General features: G+C 43.6%; 1 protein-coding gene across 7 annotated transcripts in view; it reads right to left on the reverse strand.

Annotated features, from left to right (window-relative positions):
* Positions 1-20,016, reverse strand: part of prrc2b (proline-rich coiled-coil 2B) — a 33,183-nt gene extending 13,167 nt beyond the window's left edge. For 3 of the 7 annotated variants that reach the window (XM_080756478.1, XM_080756483.1, XM_080756482.1), the window contains exons 1-20: positions 19,868-20,016; positions 16,770-16,948; positions 16,009-16,186; positions 15,191-15,293; positions 14,565-14,628; positions 14,051-14,194; positions 13,172-13,506; positions 12,707-12,843; positions 12,433-12,602; positions 12,007-12,088; positions 11,735-11,885; positions 10,399-10,774; positions 9,956-10,143; positions 5,800-6,013; positions 4,454-4,676; positions 2,225-3,957; positions 1,795-1,908; positions 1,037-1,301; positions 581-747; positions 23-129 (exon numbers count right to left, since the gene is read on the reverse strand). In XM_080756478.1, the coding sequence (XP_080612604.1) occupies positions 23-129; positions 581-747; positions 1,037-1,301; positions 1,795-1,908; positions 2,225-3,957; positions 4,454-4,676; positions 5,800-6,013; positions 9,956-10,143; positions 10,399-10,774; positions 11,735-11,885; positions 12,007-12,088; positions 12,433-12,602; positions 12,707-12,843; positions 13,172-13,506; positions 14,051-14,194; positions 14,565-14,628; positions 15,191-15,293; positions 16,009-16,186; positions 16,770-16,884 (4,866 nt within the window). In that variant the 5' untranslated portion in view covers positions 16,885-16,948; positions 19,868-20,016. The remainder of the gene's footprint in view (positions 1-22; positions 130-580; positions 748-1,036; positions 1,302-1,794; positions 1,909-2,224; positions 3,958-4,453; positions 4,677-5,799; positions 6,014-9,955; positions 10,144-10,398; positions 10,775-11,734; positions 11,886-12,006; positions 12,089-12,432; positions 12,603-12,706; positions 12,844-13,171; positions 13,507-14,050; positions 14,195-14,564; positions 14,629-15,190; positions 15,294-16,008; positions 16,187-16,769; positions 16,949-19,867) is intronic. The other 4 variants (XM_080756484.1, XM_080756479.1, XM_080756480.1 and 1 more) reach the window with 4 other exon arrangements.
* Between the last annotated feature and the right edge of the window lie 3,264 nt (positions 20,017-23,280).

Here is a 23,280-nt window from a genome sequence, read left to right on the forward strand (position 1 = left end):
AATATGCAAAAAAGTAGCTTACGCTGGCTCCCTGTTCCTTCCTCCTCCTCTCGTCGTCCTGTGGTCGTCTCTGCTTCTTGGACAGAGAGTCTGTGAAGCCATCTGGACTGGAAGCCACGTCCCCCTCGACTGCACAAACACAAACATGGAAAAAATAACCTAGCGTCACAAACGGCAAACAACTTTTTCTTTGCTTAGTAAAAAGGTGATAGAAAAACATTTTATAAAGATATCGCCTCTGTCGGGTGGAAAAATGTCCAAAAACTGTTACTTTGCAGGATTCAAATAAAAAAATGAATGGAAAAAGTTGCGATTGCGAACTTGTGGATCTGCTACTAGATGCTTTTGTGTGACACTAATATGATCAAATAGGACATTCTTTACGAAACAAATAGTTGTTACACTAAGAAGAAATACTCTTATTATTTGAGATATTACAGATCTGCTACTATTGAAACAGCTAAAGTATAAAATAATGGTTAATGTGGTTGCATGCTAAAGTGACACAGATGCGTTCCAAGTCTTAATGGAGTGAAACGGTACCAACTTGAACACAACAATTCAAGTCTCTCTGGCTTACTTGGGTAGCTGTTGAGATCGTACTGGGACAGCGGCTCAGCCATGTTGTCAGACTTGACGGAGAGCGGCTTCAGGTCCTTGTCCAGTTTCTTCCCAGAGTGCTCGGCGGGCTCTCGCTCGTCAGGCTGCTCTACGCTGTACACACACCCCACAGACTCATCTGGGGACCTGTTGGGGAGACATCAGGGACCACAACTTTAGTAGGGACGAAGGATGTTCGTTGACTTAGCGTTTTTCCACTGACAAAAACTAAATAAAAACCAAGCTACGATGACTAAGACACTTGACAATTTTGTCAACAAATAAAAACTATACTAAAATGTTAGGGAGAGACTAGTGGACTAGTGTTAAAGTGGTTAAGAGCCAACAGCTGCGTTCCAGGTCAAAATGGCCTCAAAACATTAAAAAAATAAGAATAAACCCCCCCAAAAAGTGACTTGCATTAATTTCAACCAACCTTTTGCAAGGAGCGCCACCATTCTGCCAGCTGTCACTCCTGTTACACGCTATTGGGTTATTATCGGCCCGCGTCGTCATCTTGCTCCCCTCCAGCGTTAGGGTGCAGGGCTCTCCCTTCCGGTTCTGCCGCTCCACCAGGGGGCGCTGGCTGGAAAAGCTTCTCTTGGAAAGCTCCCTCTTCTCCCCGGAGTTTAGCTCGCCACCGTGTCCTCCGCCAGAGTCCGAGGGCATGTCCCCGACGTGTCCCTGCTGCTGCCCGCCTCCTAGGGGTTGGCACATACGTGTATGCAAAGGTTACATTTAGATGTACATCAGATTTATAATTTAGCATTTCATGTAGACATAGCACTTTATAATGTATTGCTTCACTGTACAAATAATCTACTGTTAGACTTAGGTTAGGTTCTCAGCTTGCTTATAATTCTTGATGACTATTTCCTTGATGACTATATTTAATGTATTCCCATGTGTTTTTGTTTACTGTAAATCGCTCTGGATTGAGTGTCTTGCTAAATGCCTAAATAGCAGCTCTACACGCGTCACTTCGTGAGCTGTTTCAGCTCTTTTTTAAGTATAAAATTTATACAAATGGCAGTTATTCTTTGGTATATATTTATTTGTCATATCTGCCCCGAGCACTTTTTTATTATGTGTTCCAATTTCCAACGCCAAAAAAACACAATTAAGTCGTTAATCGCAACTATTTGTGCGACAAATAATGGTCAGGTTCAATGTGTGTAATGGTGACAGCCCTACCGCCTCGCTTCTCCCTCCAGTCTCCGAAGTCGCTGTTTTCCGAGCCCGTGTCCCAGTCCTCGGCCTGGTGGCCGTGTTGGCCGGAGGAGCGCCCGCCACTGTACTGACCTGTTGCTGTTGATTTGGACCGCAAAACATTGATTTTAGTCTTAGTCATAGTCCTTTGAATCATTTTTGTCATTTAGTTTTAGTCACATTGTAGTCAACTGAAATGTTTTAGTGCTGGTCTAGTTTTAGTTGATTAGATCTACAGTTGATTTAGACTAACATTTATTTTGGCAGACCTTGATGGCGTCATAATGACAAATCTGCTATTTTCAGCATACAATGAAGCATACAATTACATTATAAATTTTCCTCAGTGAGAAAAAGTAGTCGACGAACGTTTTTCGTCACAGTTTTAAGTCGACGAGATCAACACAATACTGACCGCTGGGCCAGCTGGTTGGTGGGTTGGTGGTGAAGTCTCCTCCTCCGTTGATGTACTCGTCACTGGTCCAGGGGCCCCCCGGGCCGGCCTCGGGTTCCTGCCGCAGGCGGCGGAAGCGCGGCGGCTTGTCCTGGCGGGGCGGCCGCCGCCTCCTCAAGGCGGCGGCGGGGTTATTATCGTTCTCCAAGTAGTACTCTCCTCCTCCTCCTACTCCTCCGCGCTCCTCTGTGCCGTTCTCCATGAAAGAGGCGTTGAACTTGGGGGTGTACTGCGAGGGCTCGCGCTCGGCGGGCGGCGGGGCTCTGCGGGAGTAAGAGGTGTCTACTACCGCTCCGGGACCGTAACCGTTCTCTTGCAACGGCACGCCTCCTCCGCCGCTGCTGCTGAACTGGGTCCCTCTGCCCCTCCAGGTGGAGATGTTGTCCCGTGAGCCCCCGAAGCCCCGGTTGTAGCCGGCCGTGGTGGTGGTGTTCAGCCTGGGAGGCAACGCGCGTTGTCCCCCAAAGCCCCTGTTGTGGGCCTTGGCCTTGTCTCTGGCGTCGATGGCTGCCTGGTCTTCTGTGTAGACTTTGTTGGACCTCCAAGAGTCTCTGTCCGCCTTCCGGACCTCTCCAGACTCGGTGTAACCCTCGCCGTTTTCGGAGCCTTTCTGGCGACGCCTCTTCGGCAGCTCCTCGTACTCCGAGGTCTCACTCATGGTTTCGCTGACATTCCGCCTGCGCGGTTTTCCCCTCTGGAGATCCTCCACCTTGACAAACTCCCTGATGGGCCCTCGGCCTCTACCCGCCCTTTGGCCCCCGCTGCTGCTGCTGCTGTTGTTGTTGTTATAACTCCCGCGGAGGTTGTCTCCACCTCTGCCGCCTCGACCTCCTCCTCCTCCTCTAGAGCTGAACTCTCGGAAGCCGCCCCTGGAACGGCCCCCTCTGCCCGCTCCCCTGGCCCCGGCAAAGGCCTGCTCCTCATCGATGAAGATCCAGTTGTTCCGACGAGGCGCCTGCTGGGTATCCCGGCCGTCCTGGCTGTGACTGGATGACTGGCTCTTGCTGCTGTCCCAGCCGCTGTCTTTGTGGGAGTCTTCGCTCTGCGTGCTGACGGCTCTCTCTGGTTTGGCTGGAGCCGGTGGCAGTGGCGGAAGCTGCTTCTCTTCGGGCTGCTTCTCGACAACGGCAGGCGAGGCTGAGCGCCTGTTGTTGCCAATGGGTTGGTTATCTTTCTTCAAGTCATACACGTTGGTGAGGACTTCCTTCTCCAGGCGGTAAGGAACTGGCTTCTCCTCTGGCTCCGGTTTGGGTTTCTCGTTCTCCTTGTCCTCCACTTTGAGCGCTTTGAGCACCGGCTTCTTAATTGGCCCCGTCCTGCGGATCAGCGTGCGCCCGCCAGTCTCAGGCGGCTGACTGACACTGCTGGTCGAACTAGAGACGGGCTCGGACCACTGGCCTTGGACTGCACCGAGTCCGCCGTCTTTGTTCTGGCTTCCGTCCCTTCTCCAATTGTCTGTGGCGCCATCGAAGGGCTCGCTGCGAGGCTCAGGCCCGTCTTTTGGGTGCTTGTCTCTGGGGTCCTGATTGGGGTAGTCACCCTCGGTATGCTGCTGGGAGTGGCTCTGAACGGTGGTGAGCAGGCCTTGCTCGTGGTGGTGGTTCTGCTGGTAGCCCTGCTCATCTGACGGGTGGTCCAGGCACTCAGTGGGCCTCTCTTCATAAGACTCCCGCTGGGAGCAGGCCACGTCACCTCTGGGGGAAAGAAAAAGGTGGAAACGGGAGATTAAACGGGCGCTGTAAGTGACCATTATTATTTACTTTTTGTAAAACAGTGGGTCTAAATTTGGCCTCCCATTTACATGTCGGATACACAGCCAAATACATATCATTTTGGGTGGTCCTTGGCACGAAAAGGTTTGAGAACCACAGATTAGGAAGGTATTAGTAGAATACCTTCCTAATACTAAACTCATCTACGAGCTTGTAGATCTGCTATTTTGGAAAGTTTGTGAAAATGTGTGCAAAATGCAAATCTTTGAATATATATTCTCTCACACAGAATGTTTTTAACTCATATATTTGCTTGGGGGACAACATATTTCCGAGATGGGGGTCGGCGATGTAATATTTGGGGGTCTTTGACATGAAAAGGTTTGAGACCGCTGACATAGAAACATCAAAAACCTTTCAGAAACTGTTAGGATGTCGAAGAATCTGGTCTCAGCTAGGTCACAATGGGTCAACTAACCTGTCATCTGGCTGTCCGCCGTCCGAGCTCTCGTGCTGTCTCTGGTAGGGCGGGGTGAAACTGCGGAGGGGGTATCCATCTTGGCTCCACGCGGGGTAAGGCTCAGTGGATGGGGCCCTTCTCTCCTGATGGAGGCCAGGGTGGCATCCTTCATCCGAGCCAGGGCTGTTAAGGTGGTCCTGGTGCATTACGGGTTTCATCATTCCTGTGCAAAAAGCAAAAACTTAAACCCCACAAAAGTCCAGATTATTTTTGAGAAAAACATAACAAAACTGTTGATGACACGGTTCATCACATTCTAATGTGCAAACATCTTTGCAACTATGACAACACTGGATACAGGACACTTGGGATTAAATGTACCCCTATTTCTTTCTTGCAATTCTTTTGGATTCTACCTTTACCACAAAGGAATATGATACAAACTTCACCTTGGCATCACAGGGTGAGTAAATGATAGAGCAGAGGAGGAAAATGCATTTGAGTATTCCTCGCAGGAACCCCTTTTGGTGTTTTACCCCTTCTGGACGGGAACCCCTTTTGGGGTTCTGTACAGTATGTACAGTATTCAAAAATTACAAAAATGTGATGCTGCTATGTAAATAGTTATTCACAAAACTGGGGTCAGGATTTAGACAGCGTTTTTAGATCAGCCTCAGTCCAAAATCGGTTAAGCCACCTTTTCTGGGTCTTGAAAATCTCTAAAACGTTCATGGCCCACCCATATGACCACTTAACACAGTGGCCGTGTTAAGCAGATGTAAAAGCTCACAGCCCGTGAGCTGCGAGCTTGTAAATCTGATATTCCTGAATATTTTTTGAAAGATCTTGAAAGTGTTTGAAGAATCTTCTTTTCCTCTCGGCTTTTCCCTTCAGGGGTCGCCACAGCCAATCATCTGCCTCCATCTCACCCTGTCCTCTGCCTCCTCTTCTCTCACACAAACTAACTTCATGTCCTCTTTCAATACATCCATACATCTTCTCTTTGGTCTTCCTCTAGGCCTCCTGTCTGGCAGTTCCAACTTCAACATCTTTCTACCGATATACGGTACTCACTATGCCTCTTCTGTACGTGTCCAAACCATCTCAGTCTGGCCTCTCTGGCTTTATCTCTAAAACATCTGACATGCGCTGTCCCTCTGATGTACTCGTTCCTGATCCTATCCATCCTCGTTAGTGTTACTCCCAGAGAGAACCTCAACATTTTAGTCTATTTTTAAACACAAATCTTCTGGCCCCTGGCACAAAACATTTCAGATGGGGGCTCCGCGGCCAAATACATATCAATCTGGAGAAACCTCGACAGGAAAAGATTTGAGGACCACTGCTTTTAAACCGGCGCTCACCTGACGAGTGCACGGCGTTGGGATAGTAGTCGACCGGAGAGCGCCCCTGGGCCATGCGCGGGTCCATGAAGGGGGGCATCATCATCCAACGGGGGTCAAAGCCGAGCACGTGCGGGGGATAGTAACCCCGCTGGGGGTGGCTGGAGCCGGAGGGGGCGGGGGCGTGGCCCGGCTGCTGCTGCTGCTGCCAGTGCTGCATCTTGTACGCTTGCTCCTGGAGGAGGGAACAGAAGGGATGGAACCTCGTTAATTAACCCATTTAGGTCTGACATCGAAATAAAGAAAAAGTCTTCTGAAAGAATATATATTCAAAGATTTGTGCCGCATTTTCACGATTAAAAACAAAATAGAAGATCTACAAGCTCATATGAGCTTGTAGATCTATTTTTCAATAGCTAAAGTATAACATAATGCTTAGTTAAAACACCAAAAGGGGTTCCCGTTCAGAATGGGTTAACCACATGAACCCCCAGCGTGACCCGTCCCTTCTCTGGGCATGCCACAAATAAGGTGGACGTTCTACAAAATAAATAAATAAAAGATGAACATTCTGCAAAGATAGCACATCTTCGAGCCGTCGTGCGCTTGTAGATCTGCTATTTGATGTTCAACAACAGTATACAGGGTTTAACTGGTTATGCAAATATAGGCAAACAAGTTCATGTTACAACAATAGCATATAGTGAACATTATGTCCATCAATGATGGTAGCAACCCTCCTAGCACGGCAATGTCACCAGACCGACACTTCCTTCACAATATTCTCCAAATCAAAAGTCTACCGGTCTACCTTCTATTCCTACTCTGACATAAATGGTCATGAAATGTGGGTCATCATGACATCACGGATACAGGCGGCTGCTCCTTGATGAAGAAAGGTTGAGGTGGTTCGGGCATCTAGTCTCCAAAGGGGGATTTGCCAGACACTCCCAGCTAGGAAGACCAGATTATGCCCCCGCCGTTCAGAGCGGACTAATGTGGCCACCAGGGAAAGGCAAGTCTCTGCTGGAACTGCTGCCTCCACGACGTGACAAGTGGATGAAGATGGATGGAACTACATTGCTGTTGTCAGTTTAACTTCTTCTTTTTTGTAAATACCGGTATGCCTTTACTCACACAAAAGTGGCAGATCCACAAGGTCATAGATCGGCTACTTTTGCCGTTTTTGTAACAGTTTGACACATGAGTTTCCATGCGACAGAAAGGATGTTCTCGCAGGAATATATAAAAGGTCATGTCATGACAAAACTTCAATACAAAATAAATCATGGTTTAAGATCTTAAGAGTAAAATACAAATACTGTATATAAAGACAGGATGCAAGGCAATCAGATCTAGCTTACAAGAGGCAAATGAGATGCGTTGTGTGTGAGCTTGTAGGTATGGATATTTTTGCAAAGAGATTTGGTGCAGACTGAAAAACGTGGTCCAAGTACAGAGCCAACTCAGGTCTAGTTTACCCAGTCTTATTTTACAGCGTGTAATATTGCTGAAATGATTTAGCAATGAATTGGAAACGTCAAGATAGCTTATCGATAACAAAAAACAATTTGAATTGCCTTCGCAGTGATTAACCTATATATATATAAAAACATTTGTTGCACATTTACAAAAGTGCAACGATGTGCGAAATGAAATGTAAGCTTATTATAAACACAATCATTGTTTAGTTAACATCATCATTGACTGTCTTACATCCTATGTTATGGAAAAGCTACTTCAGCTTTACGCCAATTCATTCCATTATTAAACATATGGAGGATGTCTGGCTTGCGATGGCTACAGTACAGATGTGACATTCAACTGAATATATAATCGCTCAACACTCTGGACATAAACACCCTATGTACCGGTATTATAAATAGGTCTGCAACCAATTTAAGAAATCAGAATTTCTTCCCCCAGAATTGATTAATATATATTTTTAAATATATATATATATATAAAATGGTGCTTGATTATAGTTTTAATTGAAAAAGTTAAATGACTTATTTGCCGTAATTACCCTAAAACAAAAACCTCATTAGAATCCCACTGAAATGTTATGGGGTTTCATCGGTTTGACTGGCATGTGCACTTCCACATCAAGGGAGCCATTCTGCAGTAGGTGGTCCATCACTATACTAAAGACATGACTTGCTTTCAGCACACCCAAGGCATGAAAATCTTTCCCTACTTGCTTGCAAAGAAGCATTCCCTCATTTCATTTATATTGTGCTTTCTTATCAGACTGCTTTCCAGGTTTCTTTTTTCTAAGTTTTACCCATGTATCTCTTGAAACAGAAAAATGTTGGGAGCTTGTACAGTCATTTTATTTCAACCACTCAAAGTTCTGATGTGACAATTGGCAATAGTAAGTGATGTAGATGGGATATCTATGTTTATTTTTTAAAGTGAACGAGTAAGAAGCGTGCACGGGCCATATATTGAGCGTGTCTTGAGTGTACAGGGTTTGATGAGGTCAGATCAACATATGGAATGTCCGAACAGGTCAACTCCATATATGGAGATCTAAGGGTGGCAGCAGGGGCAGTGTCTTGAGTGTACAGGGTTTGATGAGGGCCGAGGTAGGGCCAGGCCTTAATTTCCGGGACTGTTGAGAACTCAGTTTTCGCCGGCTGCCAGGCACGGCTGCACAAATAACTTTGGGGCAGGCCAGACTAGAGTTTAAATCAGTCAAAAGGGAGACATCGAAGGGGAATGATGGATGGGGAAGGATCAACATATGGAATGTCATAACAGGTTCTGACATATATCCATATACTAATATTGATGACATCAGGGATCACCATATATTGCCTTAATTGCGACAGCAGGTCACATTTACCATCATCCCTGATGACCTGTACACAATATATGGGGGCTTTCCCCATGTATGGGGATTTTGAGTGACTGATGGACAAAAAAACCTCACGATTCCATAGTTAACTGCGACCTTTGGTCGCAATTAGCTCAGACTAAGTGGGCCAATTCAGGTTAGATGCATTTAACCACTAAAACACTATACTTGACCGGGTTCCCATGGGCTCTACCAACGACACCATGCCTGTGTCCCCCTCATCTGTGACAAAGACATCCCAACTGTATTTTGTCATTTAAATTCCTACATAGGGGCCCATAACAAACCCCTCATAAAAAAAAAACATGTCTTGACTAATGTTTAGCTCTCCTATCCAGTCTCCTTCCTGCCATTAGCCCTAATCAGACATTTATCAGTTGTGTTTATGTGCTGAACCAAGTTTCAACTCTTGTCTTTCCTTACAGAATGGCCCCCCCCGAGGAATTACATTGTAATTGTTTTATCACTTTTATTGCAATTTCTTAAAAAGGTCATTACAACCACATTGTCCAGTTTAATTTAATCTCCTTGCAATTATTGTAAAAATAGAAAAGAAAAATGATAGCATACACGCAGTGATGCAAATAAACAGGAAAGAAAATCAATGAAAACAAAGAAAAAGACATAATCCATATTCAAATACATTAATATATCTGTTCTGTATGCATACAAATATGTGAATACATTAAGGATGCAACAGTTAATCGAACTAATAAAAAATATCTAATAAAATAAAAAGATTTTTAAAATATTTGTTTCACAATCACGGTTTAGTTAACATCATTGGCTTCTGAAGAAACAATTTCTCAGTTGCTCGTCACTTCAGCTTTGCATGCATGTGTCAATTTTTAGACATGAGTCGCAACAAAGATTCTCCATGCATTCATGGCTATACGGGGTGAGTGATTGATAGAAAAAAAGCAATTCCTTTGAATACAGTAGCATAAATGGACCGTTAAGTCCAATAGGGCTGCAACAGTTAATGGGACTAATCGAGAAAATCACTTGGTCTTTCACAGTTTATATATATAAAATTAAATATTTAAAAACGTGCTTCTTGATTATTCATTTTATCGAAAAAGCAATCGATAGAATAATTCATAGAAATTCATAGTTGCAGCCCTAAAAGACACACGTGACATGCATACGGGTATACGTGCATCCACCTATATAGATTAACCGTCTCTACCTATATAGATCCAATTCGACAATTAAAAAAAGAGGAACCTTTAAGGCGGGTGTGTGCAGGGGGTGTGTAATGCATTAGATTGTCATTAGGACATTGGGGGGTTTGAAGGGGTGTCACCAGGCCCTCACCTGCTGCTGGTGGTGCTGCTGTGGCTGCTTCTGAAAGCGGGGTGGAACAGGCTTAGAAGGCTGATGCCCACTGCTGTCCCCTAAGGGTGAAGTAGGCTCCTGGCCCTCCTCCTCGCTGCTGCGATAGGCAGAGAAAACGGGCTCTTCCCGGTAGTCTGGGAGGGGCGAGTGGGTGCCCTCATTCGGATCTGGAAGAGGGAAAACATTTGGAAGGTTTACAGCTGTCGAGCTGTGCACGTTTCATTTACCCCTCCCCCCTAATAAGTCCAATATTATCTGCATGTTAAGCATATTTAAAAAAATCAAATGGCCCTTTCTACAAGATCACAACGTGTTGCGATGAGACATGAGCCCCCTGTGAGCTTGTAGACGGCCATTTTGAAAATAAATTGCAAGCTATTTTTTTTAAACGGCATGTATTCTGATTCCGAGGCTTCTCTCACCCTTTGAAGTGTACTGCCAGCTCTCCCGTTGGGGTTTGCTTTGCTCTCGGGTCGGCGACAGCGAGGAGTCCTTGTCCGAAGAATCCGTCGGGCACTCCTCCGTCTTTGACGTCTGCCGCTCGGGCTTCCCGAACTTCTCGTCCAGCTTCTTGAGTTTTTCGGCGCAGGCCGCGAGCCGCTCCTCGCGGGCGCGGCGCTCCTCCTCCTCGCGGCGCCGGCGGGCTCTCTCCACGGCCTCCGACAGCTCGGCAGACACAAACTTGGCCCTGGGTGGGGGAGCCTGCGTCAAAGACTGGCGCTGCTGGTGCTCGTCCTGCTCGTCCAGGCGCTCCCCCTGGTGGGCCGGGCCGGGCCCCAAGCTGCTCTTCTGCTGGGTCTGGAGAGGGGAACAGAGGAAATCAGTTCTCTGAAAACCCTATGTTTCAAACTATTTCATGTCAAGGACCCCAAAAATTATGTAATTGGACACGCCCGGAAGAGAAGATATGATACATGTTAAAAACGTTTGCTGTGAAAGAATATATTCAAAGATTGCGCCACATTTTCACAATAAAAGAAAAGCAGATCTACAAGCTCATAGCACAGGAGTCGCGCTATAAACTTTAGCCGTTGGAAAAAATGGCAGATCTACAAACTCAAAAGAATGGTTAAAAGGTAAGGCGACACAGATCTTAAAGATTAAGACGGGTCTTAAGATTTGCTCTTCCATTTGCTTCTGAACAGGGCTTCTACTGCGAGTTGGACCAATTCAAACATTTTAAATGTTACAAGAAATTGTATATGTAGTATTACAGTAGGGCCCTACTTAATCAGCCACATGCTTAGAGTTATGCCCATGTACTAGTAAAACATGGTCCACACCAGTTCCAAGTGAGCTGGCAACTACCACAGCTGGGTCAACCCTTCCTCTCTCCGACCTGCCAGCAAAGTGAAACCCGGCACCGAAGGACCCCATCAGTGAGGCAGAATGTCACATGTCAGCCAGCGTAAGGGAAGCACCCGTTGGACTGGTTCTCAGTCACGGTCTGAAGCCCAGGCCCGCTTCTCTCCACAACTGGGTGCTGACATAAGGCCCCAAGACCATTATGCATTTTATATTGGTTTAACCGAGTGAACTACCATCATGTCAGGTGAAAAGCTTGTTTCGTTTATTTAGTCACAAGCGTGTGTGAATACATTGGTTCAATATTTAGAAAAAAACCACTGGCACACAAAAATTCTACAAGCGAACAACAATGTGAGCTTGTAGCAAAAAAACAAAAAAAAAACAGGTTGAAATACGGAGATGCAAGGTTTCTACCAGACAGCAACAATATTTTAGCTCCATTTGAATTACCTGGGTCTCTATAGGGGGATATCTGACACTGGGCTTCCGGGTGAGATCGTGGTGGTGATAGGGGTAAGTCTCCTCAGGGGTCTCTTGAGGATACAGTCCTTCGGAGGGCTGGCACTCACGCAGATGCTGGTTCTCCCTCGCCCACTCCGCCCTGCAAACACAATCACATTAAAATGAGGACCTTTGTTCCCACATTCCTTTGCTCAACAGCACAACAAAACAAAGGCCGGGCGGCGGTCTTTTCAAAACTCTTTAGAGATAAGCAGTCTCACCACATCTGTTTCTTTTCACCGTGTTCATCTTCATCGTCACTGAATTTGAGCTTCTCGCCGTAATCAACTTCTTCATGAATCCCTGGAACAAGAAAAACAGATTTAAGACAGGCAACAGATCATTTTAAATGAACAATTCAAATAATGTGACCCATGTTATAATCTCATAAATAAATATATAATTATATAGATTTTGAAGCTAAATCCACCCTTCCACCACATTTCACATACTTTGAGGAGTGGAATAAGATCCACTTTGGTAAACTCACCCAAGACTCAGAACAAACAAATAGGATACTTAAGAGATCTTCTACACTTAAATATGAAATTAAATGCATATTTAACTGTAGAAAGTCTCTTAACTGGCCATTCCAGATGATTGAAGTCACTTTAATCACTGCTGACAAATCAAAATGTTGTCCTTACCAGCCCATCCGTCCTCAGTGTCAACGTCAAGCTCATCCAGGTCCTTCAGGTCTTCTGGGTTGACGATGGCTGGCCGTGAAGGTCGCTCACCCGGACGGCGGATGGGTTGAGATTGAGAACTGAGGCGAGGCGAGGCACGGCCGAAGCGATTCTCTCTCTTTACTTCACCACTAAACAGGGAGAGGGGAAACGGTTGAATGAACTGGCAGAGGTCAACATGTTTTCGTTGGGCCTATTGGAACCATTTTCGCACAGTGGCTGTAACAGAACTTACTTGACGGACTCTGGATTGGTAAAGTTTTGCCTGAAGCTGGGTCTGTTGTCAAAGCGGGCTGGGGCCACCACGGTGGTGGGGACATGGGCGGTGGTGGGGACATGGCCTGGGGCCTCACGGGTGTCTTTGGAGCACATCTGACAGAAAACAGGGCGAACAGAGCAGATATTCATTAAATCTATATTATTGTTAATAGTATCAGGGATATGAGCCATCTTTAAAAGTCTACTGCCACAAAGTCTCAAATTGCCTTACATACAAATATTACGGCAAAAGTTCATCAGGCACCCGATGCCTGATGAACGTCAGTTGACCAAAACCTATCAATAATTTACTTGAACCCTAGCATTCCCATTCTGGAGAGGTAGGACATTGACTGAAAATGGCACATCTACAAGCTCACGACATCACAGTGAGGTTGTAGATAAACCATACGTTTACGTTCAAACTATGGTTGGTACTTACGAATGCAGGCAGCATGTCATGGTAGACAGCCGTCGGGGTGCGGTGGTTGTGGCTCTGCAAGGCAGTTGGGATGGTTGTCCTGCGGACAGGCTGGGCCGGTCGCAGATTAGGCTCCTTGGGGTCTGGAACCGGGGATTGGGCTGTGACAGCGCTGGAGGTGGTGGTGGTGGCAGGGCCAGCGGAGCCGGTGATAGAGGCAGGGTGAGATGAGGGTGGAGGCGTGGCGGTGGTCTCAGCCATGGCACTGAGCTTGCCCTCGGGGTCTGCGGGCAGGCCGAGTGGCATGGACGAAGGTTGGAGGTTCCTCCCACCCCCCTCCCTCCAGCTGGTCACATCTTGAGAGGGAAGGAAACGGTGAACATTTAGAAATGTACAAATAGCACCTTTTTAACTTGACTTTTGTTCAAGCACTTAACTATTTTGGGCATGTCAGGCAAAAGTTTCAACTTTTTCAAAGATGACCTACAAGCTACGAGTCGTAGAAGAACCAATTGCTGCTGATGCATAATGAATGTGTTTATAATGCAATAAATATTGGTGGGGAAAAATAAAAGACTGGGTTCAATAAAGGCCATTCTATGACGGCAGTTCTCTATGGCTTCATATTTGAGTCGAGGTTGAGCCTGATCGACCAACATTTACTTCGTAATAAAGACAGCATGGATGTGAAAGGGTCTAGCTGCTAGACTCTAGCCGACGATGTCACCTATCCCCAAATGTTGTCAGTTAAGATTTCAGAACATGTTCATTTTGTTAGAAATGAGCAGCATCGCACGTTACCACGACAGCAGCGAATAAAAGCAATTAAGAATGTGGGTCAGCTCCTTCCATGAACCAATAAATCACCAATATTTCTCCCCACTGTCTTGCCAAACCTACTCTGGGGGCGGAGGCTTGGTCCGGGCCCATACGACGGATCGAAGACGCTTTTTTCCTTGCCAGCCTTGTCCTGTTCCCCAGCTGCCTTCAGCGTGGGAAATTCCTCGTGAGAGAAGGGCTGAAGTCGGTTTGAGGCCCTTGAACCTGCAGTTACCATGGCAACAGGCATCCAAGAAAAAACAAAATGTCAGCCCGACACAAGTAAACAGAGGCAGTGTTGCAAACATCAAAGTCAAGGACCATAGTGTAGGGTTAACAGTTAAACAAATCAATTTAGTTGGTTATAAAAATGATAATTGCTTAAAAATAATCAATCCATAATTTGGGCATATATTATAGGCGACATAGTAAAAATACTCCATTTACAAGCTGTTGCACTGCATTGTGAGCTTGTATGTTTGAGACTACAAACTTTGCCACTCTATTGGCACCTGCCACCAAGTGTTACAAATCTGATTAAATATCAATATAATTTGTTTCAGTGCGTCATACACTATGAATTAAGATGACTCACCACCTTGCTCTAGTGCCTTTCCATTTAGCTGGGCCCATTGCTTTGGTCCACCTGCGTTTGTGCTCTGTGGAAATCAAAAGGATGCAATTACAAAAAAAACTGGGTGAAAAATCCAACAGTGTGCTTTAACTTTAAATCATAATCAAAAGTGAACCAAGTACAGAACCAACTCATGTCAGGTTTAGTAAGTATAGTAAGGCTTTAATCGACATATGCAACCAACTTGTTCACGTCTAGTTTTTCTGAGAAAACTGATCTCACTAAGCTCTATGAATAGAGGTAAAGTATGCACTGGCAATAATACCAAAAATGTGTTCTCATAAGGGCTTTATTCCTCCTCTGTGTTATGCACAAAATAAATGACCATGAGTGTTTTACAAAGGAACACTTGTGTAGGCCAGAATGCGTGAAAGCAAACAACTTTATTGTAGGATCGAGTTGAAAACATGTATCCCAAAATTACAGTAGCGTTTCATGCCTAGTCATTAATATTTACTTATATTTACATATTTATGCCAGTGGAAAAAATAAATATAGTTTCCGACTGTACCAAAAACTAGTCAAAATGGTTCCATCCCTGATTACAATGTCAGTGAAGTTCGATAAAGCCCTTCACACCCACATACCTCCTGGCTGGCTACTGCTGTGGGCTTCTGAAGATTGGACACAGATTTCTGTAAAGCCAGCTGCGGCTGCAACTCCGGCAGCTGTGCTGTTGATGCAATAGTACTGGGGACAAGAGGGGGAAAAGGGAAAAAAAGACGCCATCAGAACATCAGCACATTAGGGCTGAACGACATATATTGAATTCATGATGTAGTGATGTGACAGATATGGCTGTGATAGACGTGTCACTGTTCTCTTTCACATGCCAATAATGTCAACGGCATAAAACACAGCAGATGTGCAGTGCTCATGGAACATGAAACAGCGGATGTGGAGTGCTCATGGAACACATTCAGCTTCACTTTGAGAAATCATGGCGGTGACATCACCAAAACCAATGAAGCCAAATATTATCCATATCCACTTTAGAACAGCTGTACTCTAGCAATTTTATTCCAACTTAGGAGGCAATGCTTATAGACATCAGAATAAATGTTCTGGTTCCATAGTTTGTGAAAAAGATTGTGAAAACAATGGTGAAATGTATTAAACATTAAATACACTATTAGAACTACAAGTAACTAGGAACCATACCAGCTTCATTGGATGAGTGTCTTAATGTTACTATGGGATGAACCACCTATAAGATGTTGAGAGTGCCTAAACAAGGACATTCAGACCACATCAAAATTAAAAAAAAATCTGATCGACATCAGTCTGGCCGACATATTGGCCATTTGACTTTTGTCGGTAATGGCAATTGTGCAGCCGATGTGTCCCCATTTCAATATGGGAGTAGGACCCAAAAATATGGAATAGTTTGAGATCTAGTCCTCACCTCTTTTGATCTGGCTGTTCCTGCTTGTTTGCCCATCCTGTTCCGTCTTTGGGCACAATAAACACGTTGGGATCGTTTCCTTTGTTTTCAGACTTCAGGCTCGGCAGGTGAGCAGGTGGGGGCATGCGGCGGGCTGCAGCCACTTTGCCAAGACTCTGTAAGCCATGTCGCGGAACTACTGGGGGAAAATGAACAGAACAAGGGAGAGAGGAAGGAGAAGCAGAGTGGTACACAGTATGAGAGCCAATACCTGTCCACATGTTCAATTACATTTGTCCTTACATCATTTTAAAAGCATTGTATTATTGATGGCTGTCGGGCAGAAACCTCAGATCCGTATTTCAACGTTTTTTTTTTTAAATTAATGGCCTACTTCATCATGTGTAACAGTAGCTAAATTAGACGATCTACCACATTTCGAGTGGTTACATGTGTCTCAGTGTTTGTGAGCTTTATACATAATTTAGCCAATGAAAAGTATTAAAAAGATCTTGCGAGTTAATAATAACTACACTGAATCCATTGAAACACAGGTACTTTTCACACCCCATTTCTTGAAGTAACAGTTTTGGAAATGCACGGTTTCCGCCCAAAGCAATGCAAGTTAAGCCCATTCACTGTGACTTGAATAAGCTTAACTGTATGCATTCTAAATATTTCAGCTGGCTTGACAAATGCCAAATGTATTTCATTAAAAACAATCTGTATGGCAACAGCCTCTGTAAACGTACAGAAATTATGACGAATGGACAGCATCTTACCTGTGGTTTTCTGAGTTTCTATTGACTTTCCCTTGTACTTGTCAAATAGGCTGAGTGAGGAATACTTGCTTTTCCCATCCTTGGACTTGGTTATTTGCCCCAAACGATCGGACATTGCGATGTAATGTCATCTAGTATGGAAATTTTTATTTGCGCCGCTTTCCAAGTGCTTTCTGGTTCTGTCGAATGAGAAGAAAACTAAATCAAGCATGATGCAAGCATGATGCAACAACAAACTGAAAAACACACCCATTTTTAGACCAAATACCCGTTCCTTGTATATTACAAGTGAGATATTTGCTTGAGTGAGTAAAATAGCTGAAACTTACAATTAGTATGCTACTTAATTAAAAATGTCTTGTACATGAACAAAAAGGTACAAAACAAATGACAACATTTTAGGAGACATAAACCATCACTCCAAGTCATGAAATTGAAAATATAATGCAACCATGTATAAAATACAAAGCACAATGACTAATGAAATTGTCAAGCTTAGACAAACATCAGTCAGGATATTATTTCTACAGGGTTCAATTTAAGATTAATTACACTGCCCTTCCATTCATTTGAGAGTTAAAAAACAAGGCAGACTGCCAGTGGCCTAGTAATGCACACATCGCACAGCCACAAACAGAAAATGTAACCATTAAAATTAAAAATACAAAAAAAGGAGACGGATGAGCGTTTTGTACTTCAGTTTTAACATATTCACCCACAAGAATATGATGCTGGCCTGAGACACTCAGAGCAGCGGAGCTCTATCTAGACCAGTGGTTCCCAAACATTAACTTGAGGCCGAAACTAATGAAAATAGCCAATCTACAAGCTCAAAACTTTGAGCCATGTTTTGGGCTTATATACATTGAGTATTTTTTTGTCAGACCCACTGTTTCAGAAGCACTGATCTGGACCATAACAGGACATTTGCTCACTGCTGCTGGTGAGCATTCAGCATTAATGCGGAGCCTGACACCCATTCCTGTGGGTTCTTTGATCCGCTACCAATTTCTAATATTCTAGGGGTGCCGTTGTTTGTGTCAACCAATAGCTGGAGTTTTCCTACCCTGAGAGTTAATTGTTTAGAGTTAAGCATTATAAACTGCCAAATGTTTCTTTAAGGGTCGAAAATAACTAGTTAAAACTCAATATATAAATATTTGAAACTATTTCAATACTCTGCCATATCAAAACTGACTCTGCCTTCTTGAAAACATGTATTTTCAAACACCTTCCTCTCACTCAGAATGCTTTAGTCTGATTTAAGGGTGTTGCGTTTATGTGATTTTCCAGTGTGAAACCCCAGCTGAGTCATGCAAGTTGCCTTGGACATAGAACCTAAAAGATTGCAGGTGCAGAACCAGGGAGTGGTTTCGTTTGACAATATGAGGGACCATACTGCGGTCAATCAAATTATGCCATTAATCTCTCCCTCATGCACAGGCACCGATATACATTCCGTAAAGTAAACCTCGTCCGAAAAGAAAAACATTACCATTGCAGTCTGGAAAACCACAGATCCGTTGAATGTGAACATTTGTGAACCCCCCCCCAATATGTTGCACATAGCAGATCCAGAATCCAGATGCAGTCCATGTTGGCTAATCCGAGATTTACAATATATCAATCAACTAGTACTATGTGCAATTTCAAAATAACTGCACAAAACTTGACTCCATGGTACACTATGATGTTGACGGCTTGTGTAAAGCCATCCTCTTGAGTATGGCTCGACCTGGGAACCCTGGCCTTCCAATGAAGCACTAAAGTGGACACTAAACACAAGGCTACTACTGGGCTGGTTTTTTACTTTGCATTTGTACATGTATGGACCATTAAACAGTATATAGAGTATATATTTGGGGGTGATGTCCAAGGCTGACAGAGATCCAAGGCTACAGATAGACCCTTCTTAGTAAGCTGGTCGACATAGATAATGTGAAATGGCTTTGGGTCTCTGGCTCAGGCTAACCAAATAGCATTTATCACCAGCGAATCGCACCAATGCCTCGGTGGTCGCTCGGTCAAAGCCGACGCATAGGCGTTACAAATGGGCACAATTTCACAAAGCAGCCGCCGGTGCCGAATAACACCGGAGTGTTGAGGTTGTCGATGCCGGATAAAAATTTAATTTAACCGAGACATACGTATACAAGTTATGTCCGTGAGATCACAAAGCGTAGCTTGTCGTAATGCCGTCATAACTGGAAGACTATAAGAGTGTATTTTTTTTTCTCGTTGCATGTACAGTAGAAGTGAAAATGCAATTTGAAATCGTCGACTGTGACATTTTGATTTTTCTGAATCCGCATCAGAACATTTTGACCTCGCTAGACCAGACCCAGCTAGCTTGTCCCCCTCGGACAAAAAATGCTACTGTCACACAAAACGGCAAATAATGTATCGTACGCAAATGGATAACTACTTTGTATCATGTAAAGGGGAGGCAATTTGATTAAACTCAAGCCGAGTCGGTGACAACCTTACAGAGTTTTCATGGTTTAATTAAAGGCGACAACAAGGTCCTTTGATGTTAGCAAGGCAGCCGAACTAGCTAAAAAATACTAGCCAAAGGGCTATGTAAACACTTACATGGGTTGCTTATATGAAACCAGCATTTAAGAGGGCCTAGATGAATTGCATATTTGGTGTATATTACATATATTTGTTTATTACAAAAACAAAATTGTGTTTTATTTAGGGTTGACCACCACAGAAAACAGTGCTAGGCTGGCCGGTTAAAAAACGAAGCCTTTAGCTCCGCAAACTACAGTACAAGTTCCTGGGCTGGAAATAGGAAAACAAACCGCACAGAGACAGACAGGGCCTAGCTGAGCCTGCCCTGAATCAGTACCAATTTACATTCGGTGTCCATTTTAAAACGCGGTGCCGTTTAGATTACATTATCCAAGAAACATTTCCACCGTTTTTCTCCAGCGTTCCGTACCAAGGAAGACGGCCGATGGAAATATAGGACAAGACGATTAAAAATGGCTGCTGTGCCCAGAACAAAGCAACAATAAAACTGGGCAGTCGGAGGAGGAGAGCGAGTCCCAAAAAAGAGCAAAATAACCCCACCGCACGCATCCGTAACTTACCGATTAAGCGATTTAAATTAACTTCAGGTCAGTGGCAGGGATATATTTCCACGATTTGCTGTTTCTTCAAAGGATGGACGGCGATTGTACAGCCGAAGGTTGTTCCTTGCTCCCGTGAAGCAGTGAGTGTTGTTGCTGGGGACCAGAGCGGCCTGGATGTGGATATGAAGCACTTCTTCTTCCCGTACACCGTCACACGTCGCTGGGGGAGGGACCAGAGGCGAGGGCTTTAAATCTAGCCAATCCCATTGGCAGCATTTCAATGATTCTGAAACTGACCTGTGTGACCCAATTGATTGATTGATTGAATACTTTATTAACAGTTTGCAAATACCGGTAGTTGGTTATAATAACCGTTATACAATGGTGCTAAAAGGGTAACGCAAAAAACCCAGAGGGCTAATTGTTTCCATTGTGATCCTGTGTATTCAATTATTAGAGACAATATTATAATACATGCTTGGCTTTACAGAAACAAAATAAAACCAACTTTATTAGGAAAAACGAGTTAAAAAGGTTAAGAACTTTAAAAGAAATGTAAGCAAAGGGAGGTTGGGATGCCTACTTTCAAGATTTTTGAAAAATAAAAATAACATATTCTATATTCAATTCATCAAGAGGCATATACAATAATATACAGACATCATCAACATTAGTAGCAATAAACGTATGTGTATGGGAAAATACAAAATAATAGGCCTACTGCTATATCATCTTTTAGACGGGATATGCAACATAGCCATTCTTTTTTTTTTAAAGTATTAATTTGCAATATTTGCAAACAGATTAGTGCATCTCGGCTGGATAGGCATTGGAATAGAAATGCATCAGACGACCAGACAGACAACCCATCATTGCCTCGAGTCAATACCTGTGTCAAGGATTCAGAACTCAATATACTAGTAAACTTCTATGACTATTCAGTATTCACTATAGTATACATTTCAATTCAACTTTATTATCACATGCAGGTTTACAAATTACAAAAGTGGGTGAAACTTTTTTTTTCTTCATACAGATGGAAAGTTGGAAAGAGATAGAAATTTATTTTTATTTTGGGGGGATGATACTGGGGTCACTGTCTGGTACCAATGAGTGGGTACCCACTTACCCACCCAGGCTGACCCATGGTTGTGGTGAAACCTGTGTAAAAACAGGTTTATCTAATTTGCATGTTGCAAGTATCGTACCCCCTCAACAGCAGGGTGCCCCATTTGCATTTTCCAGTATCCCCTCAACAGCAGTGCCCCCCAGCCACACACACACACACACACACACACACACACACACACACACACACACACACACACACACACACACACACACACACACACACACACACACACACACACGTTGCATAAATCCTCCACCGATGTCTTTAGTCTTTACCGCCAGATTTGGTACAAACATAGGGATGAATTCATTCTAGTTCTACTATGTAGAATGCCCTCACCAGCCATCAACAAGTGTGATTCCCTATACCCTCCTTCAAAACCTCCATAAAAGAGCACTTGTCTGCAACTTCGAACTCAACTTCGACTTTTAATATAGTTTGCCAAAAGAAAATGACACCCACGTTTTCTGTAAATATACTTTTAGCACTCAAAACAAATTAATGTTCTGGCTGTTATCCGAAAACCAATTTAGAAGAAGAACCTATATGGATCATTTTCATATCAAGGACGACAAATATTGATCTGGTCTCCATCTGAAAATAATTTTGCCAGGGACACCCATACAATTTTTGTTATTAAAAAACCAACAATCTTATTAGAAAATATCTTATAAATCGCCTGACTTCAAATAATGTATAGGGTTAAAGTGGTGTGTACTTATATTCAGCCCTGATGAAGACCGTTTAGGTCGAAACATGTTGGGTTCAAATAAATCTAACTATTTCTATGTATTTGATGTATTATCCTTGTGTTGTTCTTGCTTTATGTAAGTCACTCTGGATTAAGAGTGTCTGCTAAATGCCTAAATTGTAAATTGTATAAGTGAAGAATGACCACTGTTACAAGGGAGTCAGGGGACATCTGGTCTCTATACATTTTGAACCAGCTGCAGGCCAGATAGTGCTGACTGACACTGACTGATAGATCTATTGATCCACTGGGGAAATGCAGTTGTCATTGTGTGGCAGCAGTTATGAAACACACAGGACAGATGCAGAAAAAAGAGTAATCAATACTAATAAAGAAGAATACAAAATAAAAAAAGATTAAGCAGGTGCCAGGTAGTAATATACATGCAGGAAAGAGTATCAGATACTATATTGAGTCATTTACCATGCCACCCACCCCTGATTAGAACTCGATCAGGGCAATTCAAATGTGTGCATGTACAGTATACACAGTGTCACACACACACACACACACACACACACACACACACACACACACACACACACACACACACACACACACACACACACACACACACACACACGCACGCACACGCACACACACACGCACACACACACACACACACACACACACACACACAGGCATTTTGTTAGACAAGCTTATTCTATCATGGTTATTGGTCGGCATATCTCTGTGGTTCGTGAGTGGGGCCGCGTTTACTAATGAATGGCACAGTTTCAGTACTTTTTAAATGGTGATGTGTACAATTTTTGACATACCAAACAAATGAGATCCACCAAACATGATTGTATTAACAAAGAATGTATTCAAAGCTACCCACCCACACACACACACACACACACACACACACACACACACACACACACACACACACACACACACACACACACACACACACACACACACACATGTATGTTGGTATACAACACAAACAAAGAGGTAGGAGCACACATCAACAGTAGAGGTGCTGACCATGGGATATAAACTTGAAAAGGAAGGAGGGTCACACAGCTCGTAGTCACGATGCAACAACTTTTATTTCAAGATGACCAACGTTTTGGCACAAAATGCCTTCTTCAGGGTATACAGTATAACACATAAATGAAAGGATATCAACATTTTGTACCTCTGGGGCATTTTTTACAAGCTCACAAAACACAGACACACAGTCAGATGTTAATGAGGATGTGGTTGTGATGTGTACACATTTTATTGTCCCCCTTTGTTCTAATACAATAGGGAGGAGTGGACAGCTGTTGTTATCGGTATACTGTTTTAAAGTTTAAAACAATACTGTACCTAATATTAATACTAAATATTATATGAATACTGTAAAGAATGTATCAGAAGTTTAAACTAAATTCGATTTTAGTTCAGACCAAATGTGGAAAGATACAAACAAAGCTTTACACAACAACCTGCAAACCTCATTGTGTGTTATTGTGGTAACACAATGATAATTCTTGATGTGTGGAGGCTATTTGGTGTACCATACACAATGACAGATGGTATCTGAAAACGTTTTTG

This window comes from Protomyctophum bolini (genome assembly GCF_963924005.1).
Source record: "Protomyctophum bolini genome assembly, chromosome: 22".
In the NCBI taxonomy this organism is placed as follows: Eukaryota; Metazoa; Chordata; class Actinopteri; order Myctophiformes; family Myctophidae; genus Protomyctophum; species Protomyctophum bolini.